We start from the raw sequence: 18657 nt of genomic DNA, 5'->3' as shown, positions 1-18657 counted from the left end.
CTTTACCACCCCGACCATGATGTGTGCCATGCATGTATGTATGCTGACACACTCAAACTCTACATTAAAAAAAAATACATTCTAAGATTTTAAATACATTGATTATTCAATAATTAAAAAATAATAAGTTTTTGCTTAAAAACGGGGGAAGTATTATGTACCACTAACCTTACTTAGTTAATTTACTACTATATTACTACTATATGATAATTAGTTTCATGATTGTCATCTAAGCACGATAAGAGATAATGTCGCATGGCAGATAATGCAACTCTATTTAATTTCATGAAATCTGATAAATAAATAAATAAATAAAAATTCTAAAAGAGTAAAAAATAAAATTCTAAATGCAAAATAATTTAACAAAGGTAAATCAATCAATGCTAACAAATGTTACAAGAATATATATTAACAAACTAAATATAAATGTTGTCTTTGAAGTGGTGTATTCAACTCCTTACAAATTATCTTTCCATTAAAACTTTTATTTTCTTTTATTTTATACATTAAGTTTTAATTTACTTTCGGTTTTAGATTTAAATTCCTAAGCTATCTTTAAATTATCTTTTGTGTAAAAGACATAACCGTTTTTTTCATTATTATTAGTAAAACCCACAATTAAGTGGTCCATAGGTTTTATGAGTTATGATTTGGAGGTTCTCAATTTTTAATGGTTATTATTTGGGTGGTAATGGCTCATGATTTTTTATGGTAGAAACAATCATATAAAAAGTATTGTTTGGTCTCTAAGCTTGCTCTCAATTTACTATTTTTATAAAATATACATCATCTAAGAGCTTGAAGACTAAAAAAACAATTCACTCACAAGACTGTAGCTGTGGCTGGAGGTAATTACATAATCTCTATTTTCCGTATTTGATTTATTGATCTTGTTTTTTATTTTGTTATCAGGAACATAAGATCAATTGAATTTATCTAACATTTTGTTCATGTTGTTAAATTCATGTAATTTGCCTTTATTTTATTTTATTTTTTTGCATTTCATTCGATCTTTTCTTAATATTTTGTTTTTGAAACAATCTTTTCTTCTATTCTCTTCAACATAAAAACAATTATTTTCTTACAGTTTTCTTTATCATACATGCATTATGCATTCTTTCAACGTATGAATTTCACCATGAGAATGATATGATGGTTAAATGTCAACTTGTTTCATCTTTTGAATGTCTGCACGTGAATTAAAACTACTTATTTTTTTAACTTGTTAAGGACTCATCATGGTCCCATAATCATTTGTTGATGTTTCTCATAGATTCCTGTCAAAACAAAATATATTACAGTAACAGTATGTATCATAATTATTTTCCCTCAATTCTCATGTGACTTCCTTTTTTTAAACAAATTTTGTTTATAATTCATTCCAGATATAATATACATAGTACTAAATATACGTATTTACACCCAAAAATGCTTAGATGAGATGATATGAGTCTTTTCTAACTTAACCAAATTCTAGATTCCTTAAGTTCCACGATACTTAAGAAATTACTCTCTATAGTTGTGCGCAGAAGATATCTGATTTACGCCAAAAAAAATATACCTAATTACTTCACAGCCAAAACAATGAGAATTTATTGCTTTTGATTAAAAAAAGTTTATGTATATAATGGTTAAGAAAGAAAAGAGTAATACGAAACTCACACTGAAATTTCCTTTGTTGTTCATTTCCATTAAATAAAATTGTACCAATCAGCAAAATCTTCTCTTTAAGCCAAAGACTTCTTACAAAATCTTGTGTTAGTGTGTATGTGTTGGGTGTCTTGTCTTGACACAGCTAATTATTTATGTATAAAGTTTTGAGTGAGAGTAATCGTGTTTGATTTTACGAAATGAATCCATAATATAAAGTCAAAACATATAGATGTCCAATAGTTTTTTATCTTTACCCTATAACTCCTCGGAGAAATAATTTTAGTAGTCTAGAGTTCGTTCGAAAGTAAATAAATTATGGCCAAAATTTAAACTTAAATTTTCTATATATCAATTTATTTTTAACTAAAATTTATTAACTACTTGAATTCAACTACTTCAATGTTGAATATTTTTATCTTCAATAGTGTGTTTTTGTGATGTTATTCATTAATTGGATTATGGAATATATTGTGTTTGTTGTAAAGTTTTTGAAGTTGTTAAGGTGAGAGTTTAAATAGGAATATATGATGAACAGCAAAAAGTACAAGCCAGCCTATGTGGTTGTTGGCATGGTACTACATTATCCACCTTTGCCTCATTTTATCATTTATCCCTTTAACCAAATTTTGCTACTGTTTCAATTTGATGACCAATGAACAATACTTAGATCCACAATGCTTGCACAATGTTTGGAAATTTTCTGAATTTAAACATAAATTATTTTTTTATGAAGCAGTTTTTAGTCAAATACACTTGAAATTAATTACTTTATATATAATGACTTTATTTGATGTACTCCTTTTATCTAAATAAAGAGCTACATTCTTTGTATGCTTGACCCCTTTTTGATTTTTGTGGTCTAAGATATCTTTTTCCAACTTCATGTAGACCCTTTATCTTTTTCTTGCCCTTCTTCTTTTTTTTGCCACTCCTTTTTCTAGATTTTCTTCTCATATTAGTACATGCCAACAAATGCTTGGTTTTCCATTTTATTTTATTGAAAGTAAAAGACTCATTTTTGTCAAAATAAATAAAAATTAAAGATTCATGTATGTAGATAAACAATTTACTCAAATTTTTGTAAACATGCATCATATAAGATATATTTTAGAGAATTAATCAAAATTAGTTAAAAATAGTTTATCGGCATGTAATAAACTATTTGCATAAGTTTACTCAAATAAAGGCCGTTGGCTCAAATACGTGCACATTTCATTATCGTTGTTGTAGAAGAATTAAGATGAAACAAAAATAAAAAAAAACTTTTAAGGTGTGTTTGTTTCAAGATTATCACTCAAATAAAGTGTGTTTGTTTCACTAATTTTTTTTTCCCCTTCTATTGCGTACACACACACTTACACTTATCATTACTTATTTTTAGGAATATATTTATAAATTAAGAATTTAAAATAAAATATTCCTAGGAATATAAATTACTATCCAAACACTTTTTTAAAAAAATTATTCTTCGAAAACATATGCCTGGGAAAATTATTCCAAGAATTCATTTTTTATACCGTGAAACAAACGCACGCACAACTTCTCCGATTAGATCAACAGAAACTATAATCGTGACTAAATTATTTCTTATTTAAAAAACTAAATAAATTTTTAAAGAAGGTTCCTAGAAAATATCAAGAATTTACTAAACACATTGTGAGAATAATATTTATTATAATAGAATTCCTAAAAAAGCTAATTTTAAAAATAAATTTTGAAACCATAAAACATAACCAGCCTATGAATTTGTTTCAGATGAATAAATTTAAAATAGTGATATTGTTTAATACGTTAGTAATATATTTTCCAAAATGCAAACAATACATTTGGTGGCATGGCAACTTCTCCAGCTATGTATTGAACACTGTGTTAGACAGTTAGCCATATATAGTAACAGAGCTGGTGTGCCAGCCTTTTTATGTGTTCATAGAACTAATTATGTAATAACTAACACATCCTTTTAATTGGTAGATTATTATTTTTATTTTTTTTGTAACATGTGGATTAATAATTTAATTCATAAAAAACTGATCCCATCTCTTTCTTTCTTTTTTTAATCCTCTGATCATCCCAGAAAAAGAGAATTCTAATAACCCGAGTCTACCAGAAGGTACGTAAAAATTGTCTAAAAGTTGTTCCTTAATTGATTAATAACTTGAATCCAATCGCTTAATTGATCTAATCTCATTCAATACATTGAGAATGTGGGAAAAATATATGATATAATTGACATTGCATTGTTGATTGAACAGCTTCATCTCATGCTTGTTGGAGTACTTTTAATGTAATTCTTCATTATATTGCTGCTATTATTATGAATGAAATGTTATAAGTTTGTCGCGTAAAAAAAAAGTTGGTTGACGAAAATTCAAATATTTTATTGTTAGACAAATTTTTATTCATTAGAATGAATCCAGCAACAATCTACAATAACATTCTATTTGATTATCAAAAGAAAAGAAGAAAAAACAGCATTCTACAAGTTTTTTTTTTATAAGGAACTTCTTTAATTGTTTATTAACTATTACTCTGCATCATTAAAAAATAATCAGTGCACTTCACCAACTATTCAAAATACTTCACTTACCCAATAGAAAAAAAATAAATTAACCGCATGAAAATTTAATTACAATAACCTACCACACTTAAAGTGGCATAATTATCATTTTTTCTTATTTTTTTTTTCTTTTTCTTTTTCTCTATTCTTGATTTTAGTAACATTTTCAATGAGCACATGTTCTATTATTGAGTGAATGATGGACCATGTATCCTTCTACTTTCAGCTATTCAATGTCTTTATATGCAAATTAGACAGGCAATTCTGAGTCACAACAAAGTAAACATTTTATTGCTAAAAATATAAATAGAGAAAGTAAACATTTATTAATCTTCTTTTAATTAGTAGTTCCACCCCCACATTTGATTTCCTTTTATCTTCTAGTCTAGTGTATATATAGTATTGCTATATGATTTCAATGTATCTGTCAAATATATTTCTAATTGTTTAATTGGACCTACAAATAATGTCCACGTATATAATTATAAAATTCACCAAAAAAATAGTGTTTTATAAGTTACTCATTCATTAGTATATATAGAGTCAAATGGAAAAAAAATAAATTAAATTCAGTCAATGATCAAATATTGTACTTTGCTTAACATTGTATCTCAAGATTAACCTTTAAGAGTTTAATTTCTATGCACTATCACTATAAAATTAATTTATACATATATTTAATGATGCATTATCATATTATTTAATAAATGTAACATATCATATGCATTTTAAAACAATACATAATGTTTTGTCAAAAAAAAAATACATAATGTGTTAATATATTATTAAATGTATGTGTAAAATAATTTTATATTATGATATAAATTAATTTCAACTTTTGAACTTTCTAATAATATTTTATATATTTTGCCTAAAAAAATGTTATTTATATTTCATTAAATAATGAGATGTCAATATTGACATTACATATGTCACTATTTTAGACAAGGTTGTGACTTGCAAGCACATCCATTACTTGAAAAAGTCTATGATGACAAACATAAAAAAAAAAAAAAAACATTACTTGAAAAAGAACTCCTATCTTAACAAGAAAACAAAAATGAATTAAGAAGCCTAATCATTTTGTTGTTGTCCAAAGTATTTTTTTAAGAAAATAAAAATTAGAGTATAAAGATATCAGATGACAAATTTGATGTTGTAATTATTTTCACATCTCAAAGTTTAGAGATCTATTTATAATGTTGACATCTTATAACATATGTCATTAACATATAATTTTAGTTAGTAGTAGGACTATCAAAATCTAGTCCAAGTGGTTAATACATAATGCGCGTTAGTGATATAAATTTTAGGATATCGAGTTTGATTTTTATTGTCAAAAGAATACTCTTTTCGTTCTAAAATAATTAAGTTAGTTGATCCGTTCACACGGTTTAAAAAAAAATTATAAATAAAAATTGAGTAGTATTTTTACTAAAATGTCCTTATTATATAATAATCTATTTACTTTTACTATAAACTATAAGTAATACTCTATCCTATCTTTTTTATAAGAGATAACTGAGTGAATAAAAATTAATGTATCTAAACTATATTATGAATCAAATATATATATTAATTTTTATTAATTCAGTTATTTCCTATTTAAACCAGAGATAGTATTTATTAGACAATACAACATAATTGAAAAAAATAGGGACTATCATCATTAGGAATTGAACTATAACTAAGTGAAATGATATTTGCCAACCTAGACAACACCATGTTGGCTAAGCCTAACTTATTAGATAAATCAAGGTATGTCTCTATTTGATACTATTATATGGAAGAATAATAGATAGATATAGTGAATGAGTGAGAGTGAGTGGTAAAATATGAAATCCAAAAGAGAAGAATAGAATATCCTTAATATTGTAAAATGGACGGTTTGCACACTGTTCGGATCTTTCTTACCTTAAAATAACGACTTTCTTTCATTTGTCTTTATGTTATTATTATTATTATGGTAATAAAAAACAACAACAATATAAATTTCGGTTAAAAAAAAAAAAAATTTAATAAAATAAACCTCATGCTCATTGTTTTTTTCTTCTTTTTATTCAATAAAATTTGTTCTTTTTTCTCCATTGTAATTGTTTGAGCATCTTTAGCATCATCATCGTCATAATTCATTCATACCTTTGTCTCTGCAATTCTCTGAAATTGCAAATCTCAAAAGCCTAAAAAAGTTGGAGAGAGATACCAAAAAAAAAAAAAAACACTCACAAAAACAGCAATAATTCACTTTTTTTCCTCTCTCTTTTCAACAAAGTATCTCTCTCTCTCTCTCTCTCTTGCCAGCTCTGCAACCTTGTCCTCCCCCATAACCTTTTTCTTATTATCTCTCTCTCTCACACACACCCCCTCATCATCACCATCACACCCTGAGATCTCAGGTATCTCCATTTCTCTCTGATAATTCTACCCTTTTTTCATCTCATATGAGTATCACTATGTTCTGTATAATCTTTGATCTCAAGTTCATGTTTTTCTGATTCATTATTGTGATCATTGATCTGGGTTGGCCTCAGATTTTGGTAATTTTGATGGGTTTTTCTTGTTTTGGCTTTTCAATTTTGTGATCATTATGATGCTTGTTGATCTATTTCTATCTGATTCTTATGTTAGTTTCTTTTTTGTGATTTCATTACGTTATACATTTGTTATGATTTGCATTTTATTTTTGTTAGCCAAGTTTTGATCAATTGTCATTTTTTGTAATTTGAGAGAGAAATGTCTAACTGGTAAACAGAAAAGAGGGGCGATTAGATCTTAGTATTCAACTTTCAACCAACAAATCAAGTTGATTACTTTATTGATCATCTATGTTATAGTTTCAATTTCTTCATGTTTTTCGTCTTTATGACAGTTCTTAGTGTTTGATTGCTAAACTCAGATCAAGGATTAGGGCATAGCTCTTTTCCAGTGCATCACCATCACAAAATCACAATCATAGATAGTTACTCTTAGATAGGTATGGAAGAAAATCGAATTTTTGAACCTAAAACCTGTTAGGCTTGGATTGAGGACATTTTAGTGGATGAGCAATTATTTGATGAACTCTTTGCAGGAATTTATATGCAGATATTATCAATCTGGTTATGCTATTTCCTATTAGCAATATCCACCTAATCAGAGAACTGAGAAATTTGGAATTTCGCATGGATGATAGATAGATTGTAGAAAAAATGTGTACATTGTAGTTCTATACAGGAAAAAAGAGATGCAGTTCACTTGTACATGTTAAAAATTTACAAGGACTGCTTGAATGATATTCTTATAAAATAGAGAGAAACCAGATGTTGGGCGCTTTATGAGGAGAACGAATATCATCCCCGAAAGAAGTACTGTCAGTATGTAAAACAAAAAAGAAATGCAACTATGGAGTATTCTAATGCATATTTGGTAATGTAGCAGAAAGAGAAAGAATATAGGATTAAGAAACATAAATTTCTATGCTTGTAGTTGAGGATCCAGTACCATTAATCATGATATGGTTTGTGACTGCGAATTGAAATTGAGAAAGGAGACTAATCAGAATTGTAGTTGAAAAGAGAAGTTTTGGAAAGTGTAAAACTTACTGAAAGTTTCCCGAGTCTAATGACATATTTTGCTTGTAACTGCTTCTGAAAATTACTGAAGGGGATTCTGCGTGAGGTGGCATATTGTATATAAAATCATTTTCGAGTTTTCACCTAATAGGTTGTTGAGCTTTTAGGAAAGTGTGTTATTGGACTGCATCATGATGCCAGATAGAATGCAGGCTAAAGCCTTAATACAACAGTAGTCTTGAAGTTAGTTAGCATGATGCAAGTTTAAAAACCAATAAACCATATTATAAATTGAAAGTATAAGACTCTCATATTCATTTTATAGATAAATGTTTACAGTTTTTGTGGTTGTCATCTTCTAAAAAAATACATTTTTCTTGATATTTATGATGATGGTTCATGTTTTGCAAATGATATGGTGGAGTCAGAGGTTATTCAGTTATTTTATTTACAAAGTGATGTATGATTTTCTCTTGCTAAGACTTTCTTAACTCTGTTTCTTCTCATTCACTCTGGAATTTCTACAGTTTTTGCTGAAAAAACAGTATTTTAGAAGGAAGTTTCAGCCATGTCTAGCTCTACAAAAGTGTTGGAACCAGCATTCCAAGGAGTAGGCCAAAAAGTGTATCCTTAATACAAGGGCGATTTATAAAATAACACGTGAAAATCAAAATTTCTTCATTAAATTTTTTCTATAGGGATCAAGTAAAAATGTTATATGTTTAATATGTTTTCTATAGGCCAAATGATACACTTAGCTATCAGCATTTTTGTTCCTAGTTCTATTGTTATATGTTTGATATGTTCTCTACTTGAATGGTTTTAGACTTAACTTCTTTATAGAGGGACTGAAATATGGAGGATTGAGAATTTTCAGCCAGTTCCATTTCCGAAATCTGATTATGGGAAATTCTACATGGGAGATTCTTACATCATCTTGCAGGTGTGCACTATATCCAATATTAGATACCAGAAAGTATATGTTCTGGAATCAGTTAATCTTTGTTCTGTTTAGGCTATAATAGATCAAAGCAAATAACCAGCATAATAGACAAAGTAGCTTTGACTTTATCATGGAAAAGTGTTAATTATTTCATGTGCAGACAACACAAGGCAAAGGAGGCAGTTATTTGTATGATATTCACTTCTGGATTGGAAAGGATACAAGTCAGGTTAGTTTTGACTTCAACCTACCCTATCTCAGCTTGACTCTTGTCTTATTCATCTTTTTCTTCCCACGAAGTAAGGGATTTACTAAAATGTTGAACCTTGTAAGAGTAATCCCTATTGATTGTTGGATTTTTCCTTGTAGGATGAGGCTGGAACTGCAGCCATTAAAACTATTGAACTTGATGCATCCCTTGGTGGACGTGCAGTGCAGCATAGGGAAATCCAAGGGCATGAATCTGACAAGTTTTTGTCATACTTTAAGCCATGTATTATACCATTAGAAGGAGGTGTTGCATCTGGTTTCAAAAAACCAGAAGAGGAGGTGTTTGAAACACGTTTGTATGTATGCAAAGGAAAACGAGTTGTTAGAATAAAACAGGTATGGTGTTCTCTATTTATTAACTTCTTGAATTCAGTGCACATTCATTGGCTACAAATGTGATTTTACATCATTGTTACGCAGGTCCCTTTTGCACGTTCTTCGCTGAATCATGATGATGTATTCATCTTAGACACTAAGGATAAGATTTATCAATTCAATGGAGCAAATTCCAATATTCAAGAAAGAGCCAAGGCTTTAGAAGTTATTCAGTTGTTGAAGGAAAAGTATCATGAAGGGACATCCAATGTTGCAATTGTTGGTAAGGACACAAGGCGCATATTTTCCTATCAGTCGCTGAAAAGTTTATTATATAATTTTGTATGTTTGTTCTTCAGTTATGTATTTTGAGTTGTTTGAAACTAAAAAATGTATTCCACATTGCAGATGATGGAAAGTTGGATACTGAGTCAGACTCAGGTGAATTTTGGGTCCTCTTTGGTGGTTTTGCTCCCATTGGAAAGAAAGTAATCAGTGAAGATGATATTGTTCCAGAGACAACTCCTGCTAAACTATATAGGTATGTTGATTTCATCTTGGTCACTCCCCTACCCTCTACACCTTCATTCCCAAATCACTTGTTTTGAAAAGATAATCTATCTAACTTTAAGGTAAATCCATGATGGAAGAATTTGTTGGGTCAACACTAACTGTATGAATGTATTTCTCTACTTTGTGAATTTCATACTATCCTCCCTTTTCTCCTTTTTCTTACAATACTTTCAAATTTGATTTATTTTTGCATTTTAGACAGTGAATGTTTGTTTGGAGATATGTACATTTGGGCAACCATATTAAAATCGGACCTGCATTGGTCTAACGGTTGAACTAGTGTGCTACTAGTACACCATGACCTAGTCACTAATAAAAAAAATTCACAACATCTAAGTTTCTTTGTGGCAAAGTCAGAACCTGCGGCCGTGAAGTTGTCGCATGGCTGGAGGTGACTATAGCAAAGATGGGAGGAATCCCAAGGTGGATGTGGTGATTGTTGGGAAAGGGTCTCACCAAACGTGCGGTTGGTTGGAAAAAAAACTGGACACGGATAGAAACGCACCAAGGGAAAGCACGTGATGAAGTACAGTAAATGCGCACAATAAGTTGTAGAGAGAGATAACACAAATTTCAAATCACATTAACTCAGTTTGAGGGGAAAATCAAAGAAATGAAACAAACATGAACACTATGACACTATGTTCTAAATCCATAACTTACTGTGAGTATGTTCTCGTCTTGCGAGTTCTTATACTCGACTATCAAAGTCCTCAAACGTCGTCGTATTCGTGCATTTTTCTCGAAAATTTAACTACCCTGACACCGGACGGTTGAACCGGTCGAGTAACCGGGTCTCTCAAATAAACCTCCGGCTCTGACGGGTTTCACCACTTCGGACCGGATTCCACCGGGTTTTACCGCTTCAACAGCATCCTGTCCGAAGAGAAGCTCATACAATTACGAACGAACAGGCTAGGGTGTTTCATAGATGTATAAGGAGATTTTGATAAGCTATTAATTAATTAGGGTTTTTGAATTTTTCTCATTCCATTGAAGCAGAAGGTGTCTTTCTTTTTCCACATTTTTCTCTACTTAAGCTTAATACTTTTAGAGGTATTATAATACACGTTTGAAGTTTATGTTTTATTTTTGTCTCTCTTATCCTATTAAGCACAAACACTCCTCGGATTAGGCGTGTCCCGTTGTCAGATGTGTCGGTGACCGACACCTACATTTATGATTACATTGAATTGTGTCTTTTTCTTACATTTTTATCGGTGTCGATGTTTTGTGTCAGTGTCGTGTCCGGTGTCCATGTCTGCATCCGTGCTTCATAGCTCTTATGATATGTTCATTATGCATTTATCTTTCTTGATTAGAGGATATGTGAATCATGATTATGAGAATGTGTTTGCAGTATTGCTGATGGTGAGGTCAAGTCAGTGGAAGGTGAACTTTCTAAGTCACTGTTGGAGAACAGCAAATGCTATTTATTGGACTGTGGTGCTGAGATATTTGTCTGGGTTGGCCGTGTAACACAAGTTGATGAAAGAAAAGCAGCATGTCAAGCTGCTGAGGTAATTCCATTGCAGAATCTATTTCTTCTTAGCATGAATGATTAAAAGTAGAGTCATTGATTTTAAGTGCTTGTTCAGGACTTTGTTGCAAGTCAAAAAAGGCCAAAAGCTACAAGAATAACAAGGGTTATTCAAGGTTATGAGACACATTCATTTAAATCCAATTTTGATTCTTGGCCATCTGGCTCTGCTTCTACTGCTGGTGCTGAGGAAGGAAGAGGAAAAGTTGCAGGTGCGAACAGTTTCTTCTTACTTTTAGGGTCTGTTTGGATTGATTTATTTGAGCGTATTTACTGACATGTGAAAACAACTTATGACATGTTCATAAGCTGTTTTCAACTTATTTGCATATGCTCCCCAAGATAGTTTATGAAACAGCTTATAGCTTATATGAAAATAATTTAACTTTTTTTGTTATAAAAATAAGTTATACTTAAGTGCTTATCATGATAGCCGTTTATGCTATAAACAACAAGTTAAACTGTTTATCCAAACAGGACCTTAATGGTTTTTAGATAAGATTGTGGTTACAGTAACCGTTATGGTCTTGTGAAAAATTGCATCAAATGCAGCTAATGTTGCCATAATTGCTGTTGCAAAGACATCAAAAATTTTGATGTCGTGTTGCAACCGCAGACCTTTTTTTAAAACCTCTAGTGTAACTTGGTCTGTATATTTTTGTACTCCCAGCTTTGCTGAAGCAACAAGGTATCGGTGTCAAGGGAGCGGCAAAGAGTGTCCCAGTTAATGAGGAAATTCCACCTTTGCTTGAAGGAGGTGGAAAATTGGAGGTGATTTTACCAGAGAAAATTAAATAAATAATTAGTTTCTTGGTTTGAATGAAATAATACCAATCAATGTATAATACTATATAATGTTTCCAGGTATGGATAATCAATGGAAGTGCTAAGACTCCATTACCTAAGGAGGATATTGGTAAATTTTATGGTGGAGATTGTTACATAGTGTTGTACACTTATCACTCTGGTGAGAGGAAGGAAGACTACTTCTTGTGCTCTTGGTTTGGAAAAGACAGCATTGAGGTAATGCAACATAAAAATACATGGAAATTCCTTGAATTTTCATAACTTCTGTTGCTAATCGTTTTGGTTGCTTTAATTTTCATGTATTTATGACTACTACCTTTGTTCCTAATATAGGACCATGTTGACTAAACCACATAAATTAAGAAAGTTGGTAGAATTATTAAATTTATTGACAATTGGTATTGTTTTATGGGTTATGCTAACAAGTGCCCTTAGGGCACTTGTTAAGGAAGCCAAAGGTAGAAGTTTTGTATTGGAAACATCAATTTTCAAATTACTAAAAAGTTACACACACTATTTCCAACACAATTTCTATATTTGTTCTTTAACCAATGTCCTACTCCTAAGGACAGGTGTATGTTGGTATAGAAAAAATTAATGCAGTTGGAAATTTGAAATGAGACGGGGAAAAATCTCAAGAGAGTCCTATATTTAGGACGGATGTAATATATACAAGTTGACTTGGTTATGCTTCTTTTTACAGGAGGACCAGAAGATGGCTACTCGGTTGGCAACTACAATGTCCAACTCACTAAAGGGTAGACCTGTTCAGGTACTGTAATGTGAGTTTCAAATTGGGTGTGTAACTTGGAAACTGTGTATAATTATTGTGTTTTCTTTCAGGGACGCATATTTGATGGTAAAGAATCACCACAGTTTGTTGCCCTTTTCCAACCTATGGTGGTCCTCAAGGTATCATTTGCAAAATCCAATGTTATTTTGAGTTATGTTAGAACAGAAACCCTGGTTCAAAAGAAATAAATACGAAAAACACAAATAGAGAACACAAGATTTGATCACATAGTTCTGCTGATTGTGCATACGTCTCTGACTGCAAAGTGGATTTAGTGATTTTCAATTATTCAAGCTTAGGGTTATAGATTACACCTTGTGTTTTAAATATTACGGTCCAGTTTACAAGATTACCCCTGAACCGTACCCAACAAGTAACATGTACATATTGTTTGAAGTTCACTAATTTAGATGACTTGTGTTTTTCCAGGGTGGTGTGAGCTCTGGCTACAAAAAATTAATTGCAGATAAAGGTTTGTCAGATGAGACATACACAGCAGAGGGTATTGCTCTTATTAGGATTTCTGGAACATCCATTCACAATAATAAAACAATGCAAGTTAATGCAGTAAGTACCCATTATATTATTCACTTTTACCCACCTTTGTTATGTGGCTATGGCTCCTTTCTCTACTACTTGACCAAAGTTATGCTTTTATTATTCAGGTAGCATCTTCGTTGAATTCTACCGAGTGTTTTCTTCTGCAATCTGGCTCAACAGTTTTTAATTGGCATGGCAATCAATCTTCCATTGAGCAGCATCAACTTGCAGCAACAGTTGCTGAATTTTTAAGGGTAGCTTACATGTTTTTCCTTTCTGTCTTGTAGGACTTTTCATCCTTTCCTTTTATTTTCACCTTTTTCTACTAATATTATTGAAGAAGTCGTGAATTTTAGGTCATCCACTAAATTTTTCAACCACTATCAAATAAAAACACAACCCAGTTGTCTCATCTTATGTAATTCAAGCACCGAGTTTATAATGTCTAGCTGACTGGTGCAACTTTACTTCTCCGGGAAGAAGTTCAACTTCTTTGCATGAAAACTTAGTAAACACATGGAAATAATTTTCATATTTCTTTTGTCTTTCGTTATACTTCCAAATGGGTTATGATATTATTTGAACTTAAAAATCCAACACTGTATTTCGGCATCGTATAAAAATACACCATTTATAAATTATAACTGTTGATGCGACTTGGAGCGTTAAAAAAAGTAATATAAAGCTCAGATTGTATCTCAACATATATACAGTGTTGGACAACAAATTTGTCGTCCAAATAATATTTCTCTATTTGTTGACATGTTACACATCCATGTGCAGCCAGGAGTTGCTTTAAAGCATGCAAAAGAAGGAACAGAAACCTCAGCTTTTTGGTTTGCAGTTGGAGGAAAACAAAGTATCACTAGCAAAAAAGTCACTAATGACATTGTCAGAGACCCACATTTGTTCACTTTATCATTTAATAAAGGTAATATTTCTTGTGATTTTACTTATCTGCATAACTGTTATAAAATAGTATCTTTATTTAATGATATATGAATGTTATTCTGACCTTTATTAATTTTGTGTATCTCTTTGCAATATGGATGTAGCGGGAAAGTTACAGGTGAGTTTGTGACAACAATTTCATTTTTAAATTTTCACACTATTGCTAGGAAATTTGTCAGCAGTGAGTCAATAACTTTGGAATTCTTCATATCTTTTAAATCTATTTTTATAATTTTACTTGTCAGGAAGAAGAGATTTTCAACTTTGGCCAGGATGATCTGTTAACAGAAGATATCCTCATTCTTGACACACATGCAGAAGTGTTTGTTTGGATCGGTCAGAATGTGGACGCTAAAGAAAAGCAAAATGCTTTTGAAATTGCCCAGGTAAGAATGCTCAACAGATCAGAGCTTTTGTTACTACTATCTGTAATTCTGTTTCGTAAAAACAAGCTACTAAAGAAATTACTTGATTGTTTATTGGAAAAATTTCCCACAGAAATACATAGAAAAGGCTGGATCTCTGGAGGGACTATCTCCTCATGTACCACTATATAAAGTAACAGAAGGGAATGAACCTTGCTTTTTCACAACATACTTTTCTTGGGATCATGCAAAAGCTACGGTATGTACTTAAACTGACATCAAGGAGATCCCTTTTCCGTTTGTCCGTGTTTGGTTCAAAACAGTATAATTCATGGTTAAGTGGTAGGTTTAGCAAAAACATATTGTCGACAAATATAGAGATGATAACAATTTTGAAGTTTTGTAACATAGTTTCTGTTTTTTTTTTAAAAAAACTATTGAAGCTCAAGTGATATTAGTATATTTACATATTCAAAGTGTATCAGATGTTATAAGGATCAATTATTTTCTCCATTTCCTGTTTAAATCTTTGATAACAAGAAACAAAGTGAAAACAAGATGACATTTTGTAGGTTATTAGTGAATTGAAAAAACGGAAATAAAATATATTTCTTTAAACCGAAAAGGACATTAATTTATTGCATGCTCATTACTCATCAATTTCTTTGTGATAAAATGCAGGTTCAAGGGAACTCATTCATGAAAAAGATGGCCTTACTATTTGGAATTGGTCATTCTGTAGAGGTATAACCCTAACATATAATTTTGATAGAAAACAGTATGCCTTGTGGCCTGATCTTTTGTTGATGATTAATTTTTTATTTGTAAACCTACCTTTTCTGTTTCTCTTCTACAGTATAATATAATGATTTTGCCAAAAATAAAGTTAAGTAAATCTGGTAAGAATATCAACATCTGTGAATATAATATAAATATGACTATGCTGCATAATGTTGAATTACTTACAGAAAGGCCTCCTTTTTCTATTTCGTACTAAAACATAGAGTTTTGATTCTTTCTACATTATGGGTTATATGTTAATCCTGTTTTTCTTTAATTCATTTGGTGTAATTTAAGAGGCATTTAATTCATTTGGTTATATGATTCTTATTTCTCATTTAAATGGTTTCTTGTTTGTAGCTCTATATGCTTAACCGGGCTTTACTGAATCTGTTGACAGGAAAAATCTAATAATGGTTCAAGTCAAGGGGGACCAAGACAAAGAGCAGAAGCTTTGGCTGCTTTAAATAATGCATTCAATTCATCTCCTGAGACACCACCCAGTGCGGTATGGCAACTTGTTTATCGATGGCTTGCTATCCTTTTCTTTATTTTACAGTCGGTGACCATTAAACCAACAACAGAATCTCCTGATGCGATAAGAGGGCATGTGTTAATACGAGATGTTCAACCAAATACATATTGTATTCATTTTTGTGGGAGAGTTTCACTCACCTCCCCTATAGCATACACATCCCCTATCTATTTTTTAAATGAATACTCACCAGAATCACTGCCCTTATTTGTTGCAACAAATTGCACTAATCTCTCCTTAGTTCTGTTTAATTGACACAAACATACCTTCTACTTTTACAAAAACAATTTTGTTGTGTTGCTATTGAACATGTTTCGGAACACCCTCCAACAGTTAACCAAACTAAATCTTGGATATTTGAAAATTTTGTGTAAATGTCATACATGAGTTAAAGCCTAGAAAGCTACAGAAGCACCGAGTTTTAAATGACATTATAACATTTAATTGGACCATAAGTAATAGCTAAAAACAGTTCCTTCTAATATTTTCGACTCTTACTGATACAGGATAAATTGAATAGCCTAAATCAAGGAGGACATAGGCAAAGGGCTGAAGCTTTAGCTGCCTTAAACTCTGCATTTAGTTCATCATCTGCAACTAAACCTGTTACACCTAGAAAATCTCCAAGAGGGCAAGGATCACAAAGAGCAGCAGCAGTTGCTGCTCTTTCTAATGTTCTCACTGCTGAAAAGAAGACACATTCACCTGACAGTTCTCCTGTGGCAACCAGTAGTCCTGTTGTGGAAAGTAGCACTTTTGGTGAGAAATATAGCTCTTGTTTTCTACAAACCAAACATGTTGTTTTTGATCATTTGATAAGTTTGAGTTCTTGCTGCAGATGCTAAAAGTGAAAGTGTCCCTTCTGAATCGGAAGGTCGTGAAGAAGTTACCGAAACCAAGGAGACCGAGGAACCTGCTTCTGAAACTGGTAGCAATGGAAATTCGGAATCAAAACAAGAAAATGTGGAGGATGGCAATGATAGTCAAAATAGTCAACGTGTCTTCAGTTATGAGCAATTAAAAGCTAAATCTGGGAGTCATCTATCTGGGGTTGATCTTCAACGCAGGGAGGTTAGTCTATTTTTGCACGTAACTGAGTTATTTAATATGTAATATTTGAAATTCTCAAGGGATGTACATATCACATGATTGTACCATTAATTAATTCAAGGCTATGTTGTGATATTAACATGTTTTTCCTTTTTCTTCTCTATTGATGTTGTTTAGGCTTATCTGTCGGACCAAGAGTTTGAAACTGTATTTGCAATGACAAAAGAAGCATTCAATAAGTTACCAAAATGGAAGCAAGACATGCTGAAAAGAAAATTTGATTTGTTCTAGCCACTGAGACATGCGATGAGTGACACATGCTGCTTATGCGCATTCTGAGTATACCTTTCTTGAGTTGTCTTGAAATGCAGTTATCTGTTGAATAGTGTGGTTGTTTTTGGTATATACCATACTTGGATTTCTATGCATAACACTTTGGTTTTGGCCTATAATGGAAGTAGTTGTGGTTAGTGTGGAGATTGATTTATAGTTTGTCTGTTTAAATTGTTGTCTCTTCCTCTTGTAATGTTCACATATTGTTTTAGCAACAAAGACGGTGGACAAGTTCTATTCTTTCATTTCGTCATGTTTGTATTTTAAAGGTGTGGTTTTCATTTTCTTTGTTGCTATTGGTTATAGGTGGAGGGTGTATATGTATTGCTTGTTATACTGTGAATGAATCTCAATTTAAAGAATGAAAATTTGTTTGTTTGGTTATTTGTAGCTGTGAATTATATAAATGTGGTGCTTTGTTTCTGGTTTTCTTATTGTGTGCTTCGTCGAAAACTAGATTTGGAAATTGAATTGCAGATTTTGAACTGAGTTAAGAATTGTCGAGGTAAATATAGAAGCTAAACTCTTTAAACTATTCAATGAATAACAAAATCGCAAACATTGTAATCACAAAAAACATGAATAACAAAGTAGCGTTGAGGCATACAGAGGCACAATCTTAAGGGTTCGCCTCGACAGAAGTCTCCCAAAAATCAACAAGTCTTTTCAAGTAAGATTCAGGATAACAACACTACAAATAAATCTATAATACTATTTATAAGGAAATATAATTCTGTTTATCAAAGGGAGTGAAAAATCTTATTCAAATATGTTAATTGGTGTAGTTATATAATATAGTTAAATAAATGTATCTGTTCTTCAGTTAGCAGTGTCAGACTTGGAGTTTAAACTTCCAAGATGTGACTTTTTTTTTCATCAGTTCTTCTGGATCCAAATTAGGATCTACAGAAGTTTGGGCAGAGTCGACTGCCTCTATGTGGGAGGGCGGTCGACCCATTGACAGAGGATGCTGATGAATCAGGCATCAGTTCCAACAGGACACACTCAAACTATTCCAGCAGCCAGTAGCCCGAGTCCTCCCCCGAAGTTGATGCGCCTGAACCCCTCTCCAAGAAGGAATGGACGGTCTCCTCGAAGTGG

At 31.6% G+C, this 18657-nt stretch overlaps 1 protein-coding gene across 2 annotated transcripts; it reads left to right on the top strand.

Annotated features, from left to right (window-relative positions):
* Nucleotides 1–5993: 5993 nt before the first annotated feature.
* Nucleotides 5994–17940, top strand: LOC123888325 (villin-3). 2 transcript variants are annotated; one of them, XM_045937338.1, is made up of 24 exons: nt 5994–6606; nt 8289–8385; nt 8605–8704; nt 8865–8933; nt 9074–9310; nt 9395–9572; nt 9698–9830; nt 11223–11382; nt 11461–11614; nt 12073–12173; nt 12267–12425; nt 12913–12981; nt 13053–13121; nt 13432–13569; nt 13668–13796; nt 14326–14473; nt 14598–14611; nt 14739–14879; nt 14992–15117; nt 15540–15602; nt 16039–16146; nt 16680–16932; nt 17012–17244; nt 17401–17940. In XM_045937338.1, exons 2-24 carry the CDS (start codon nt 8330–8332, stop codon nt 17512–17514), a joined length of 2952 nt encoding a protein of 983 aa, XP_045793294.1. In that variant the 5' UTR covers nt 5994–6606; nt 8289–8329; the 3' UTR covers nt 17515–17940. The 2 variants fall into 2 exon arrangements, with proteins under 2 accessions (XP_045793294.1, XP_045793295.1); XM_045937339.1 differs by lacking the exon at nt 5994–6606 and adding an exon at nt 6635–6747.
* Nucleotides 17941–18657: the final 717 nt, after the last annotated feature.

The sequence above is a fragment of the Trifolium pratense genome, linkage group LG6 (genome assembly GCF_020283565.1).
Source record: "Trifolium pratense cultivar HEN17-A07 linkage group LG6, ARS_RC_1.1, whole genome shotgun sequence".
Taxonomy (NCBI): domain Eukaryota; kingdom Viridiplantae; phylum Streptophyta; class Magnoliopsida; order Fabales; family Fabaceae; genus Trifolium; species Trifolium pratense.
The sequence above is the reverse complement of the archived record's forward strand: the minus strand, read 5'-3'. Positions and strand labels throughout refer to the sequence as shown.

What these genes read in the sequence shown, in the direction of transcription:
- LOC123888325 (XM_045937338.1), top strand. Translation starts at nt 8,330, where the DNA reads ATGTCTAGCTCTACAAAAGTGTTGGAACCAGCATTCCAAGGAGTAGGC. An exon ending in CAGCATGTCAAGCTGCTGAG is followed by an intron (nt 11,383 to 11,460) that starts GTAATTCCATTG and finishes GTGCTTGTTCAG; the next exon opens with GACTTTGTTGCAAGTCAAAA. An exon ending in TGTGGAAAGTAGCACTTTTG is followed by an intron (nt 16,933 to 17,011) that starts GTGAGAAATATA and finishes TTCTTGCTGCAG; the next exon opens with ATGCTAAAAGTGAAAGTGTC.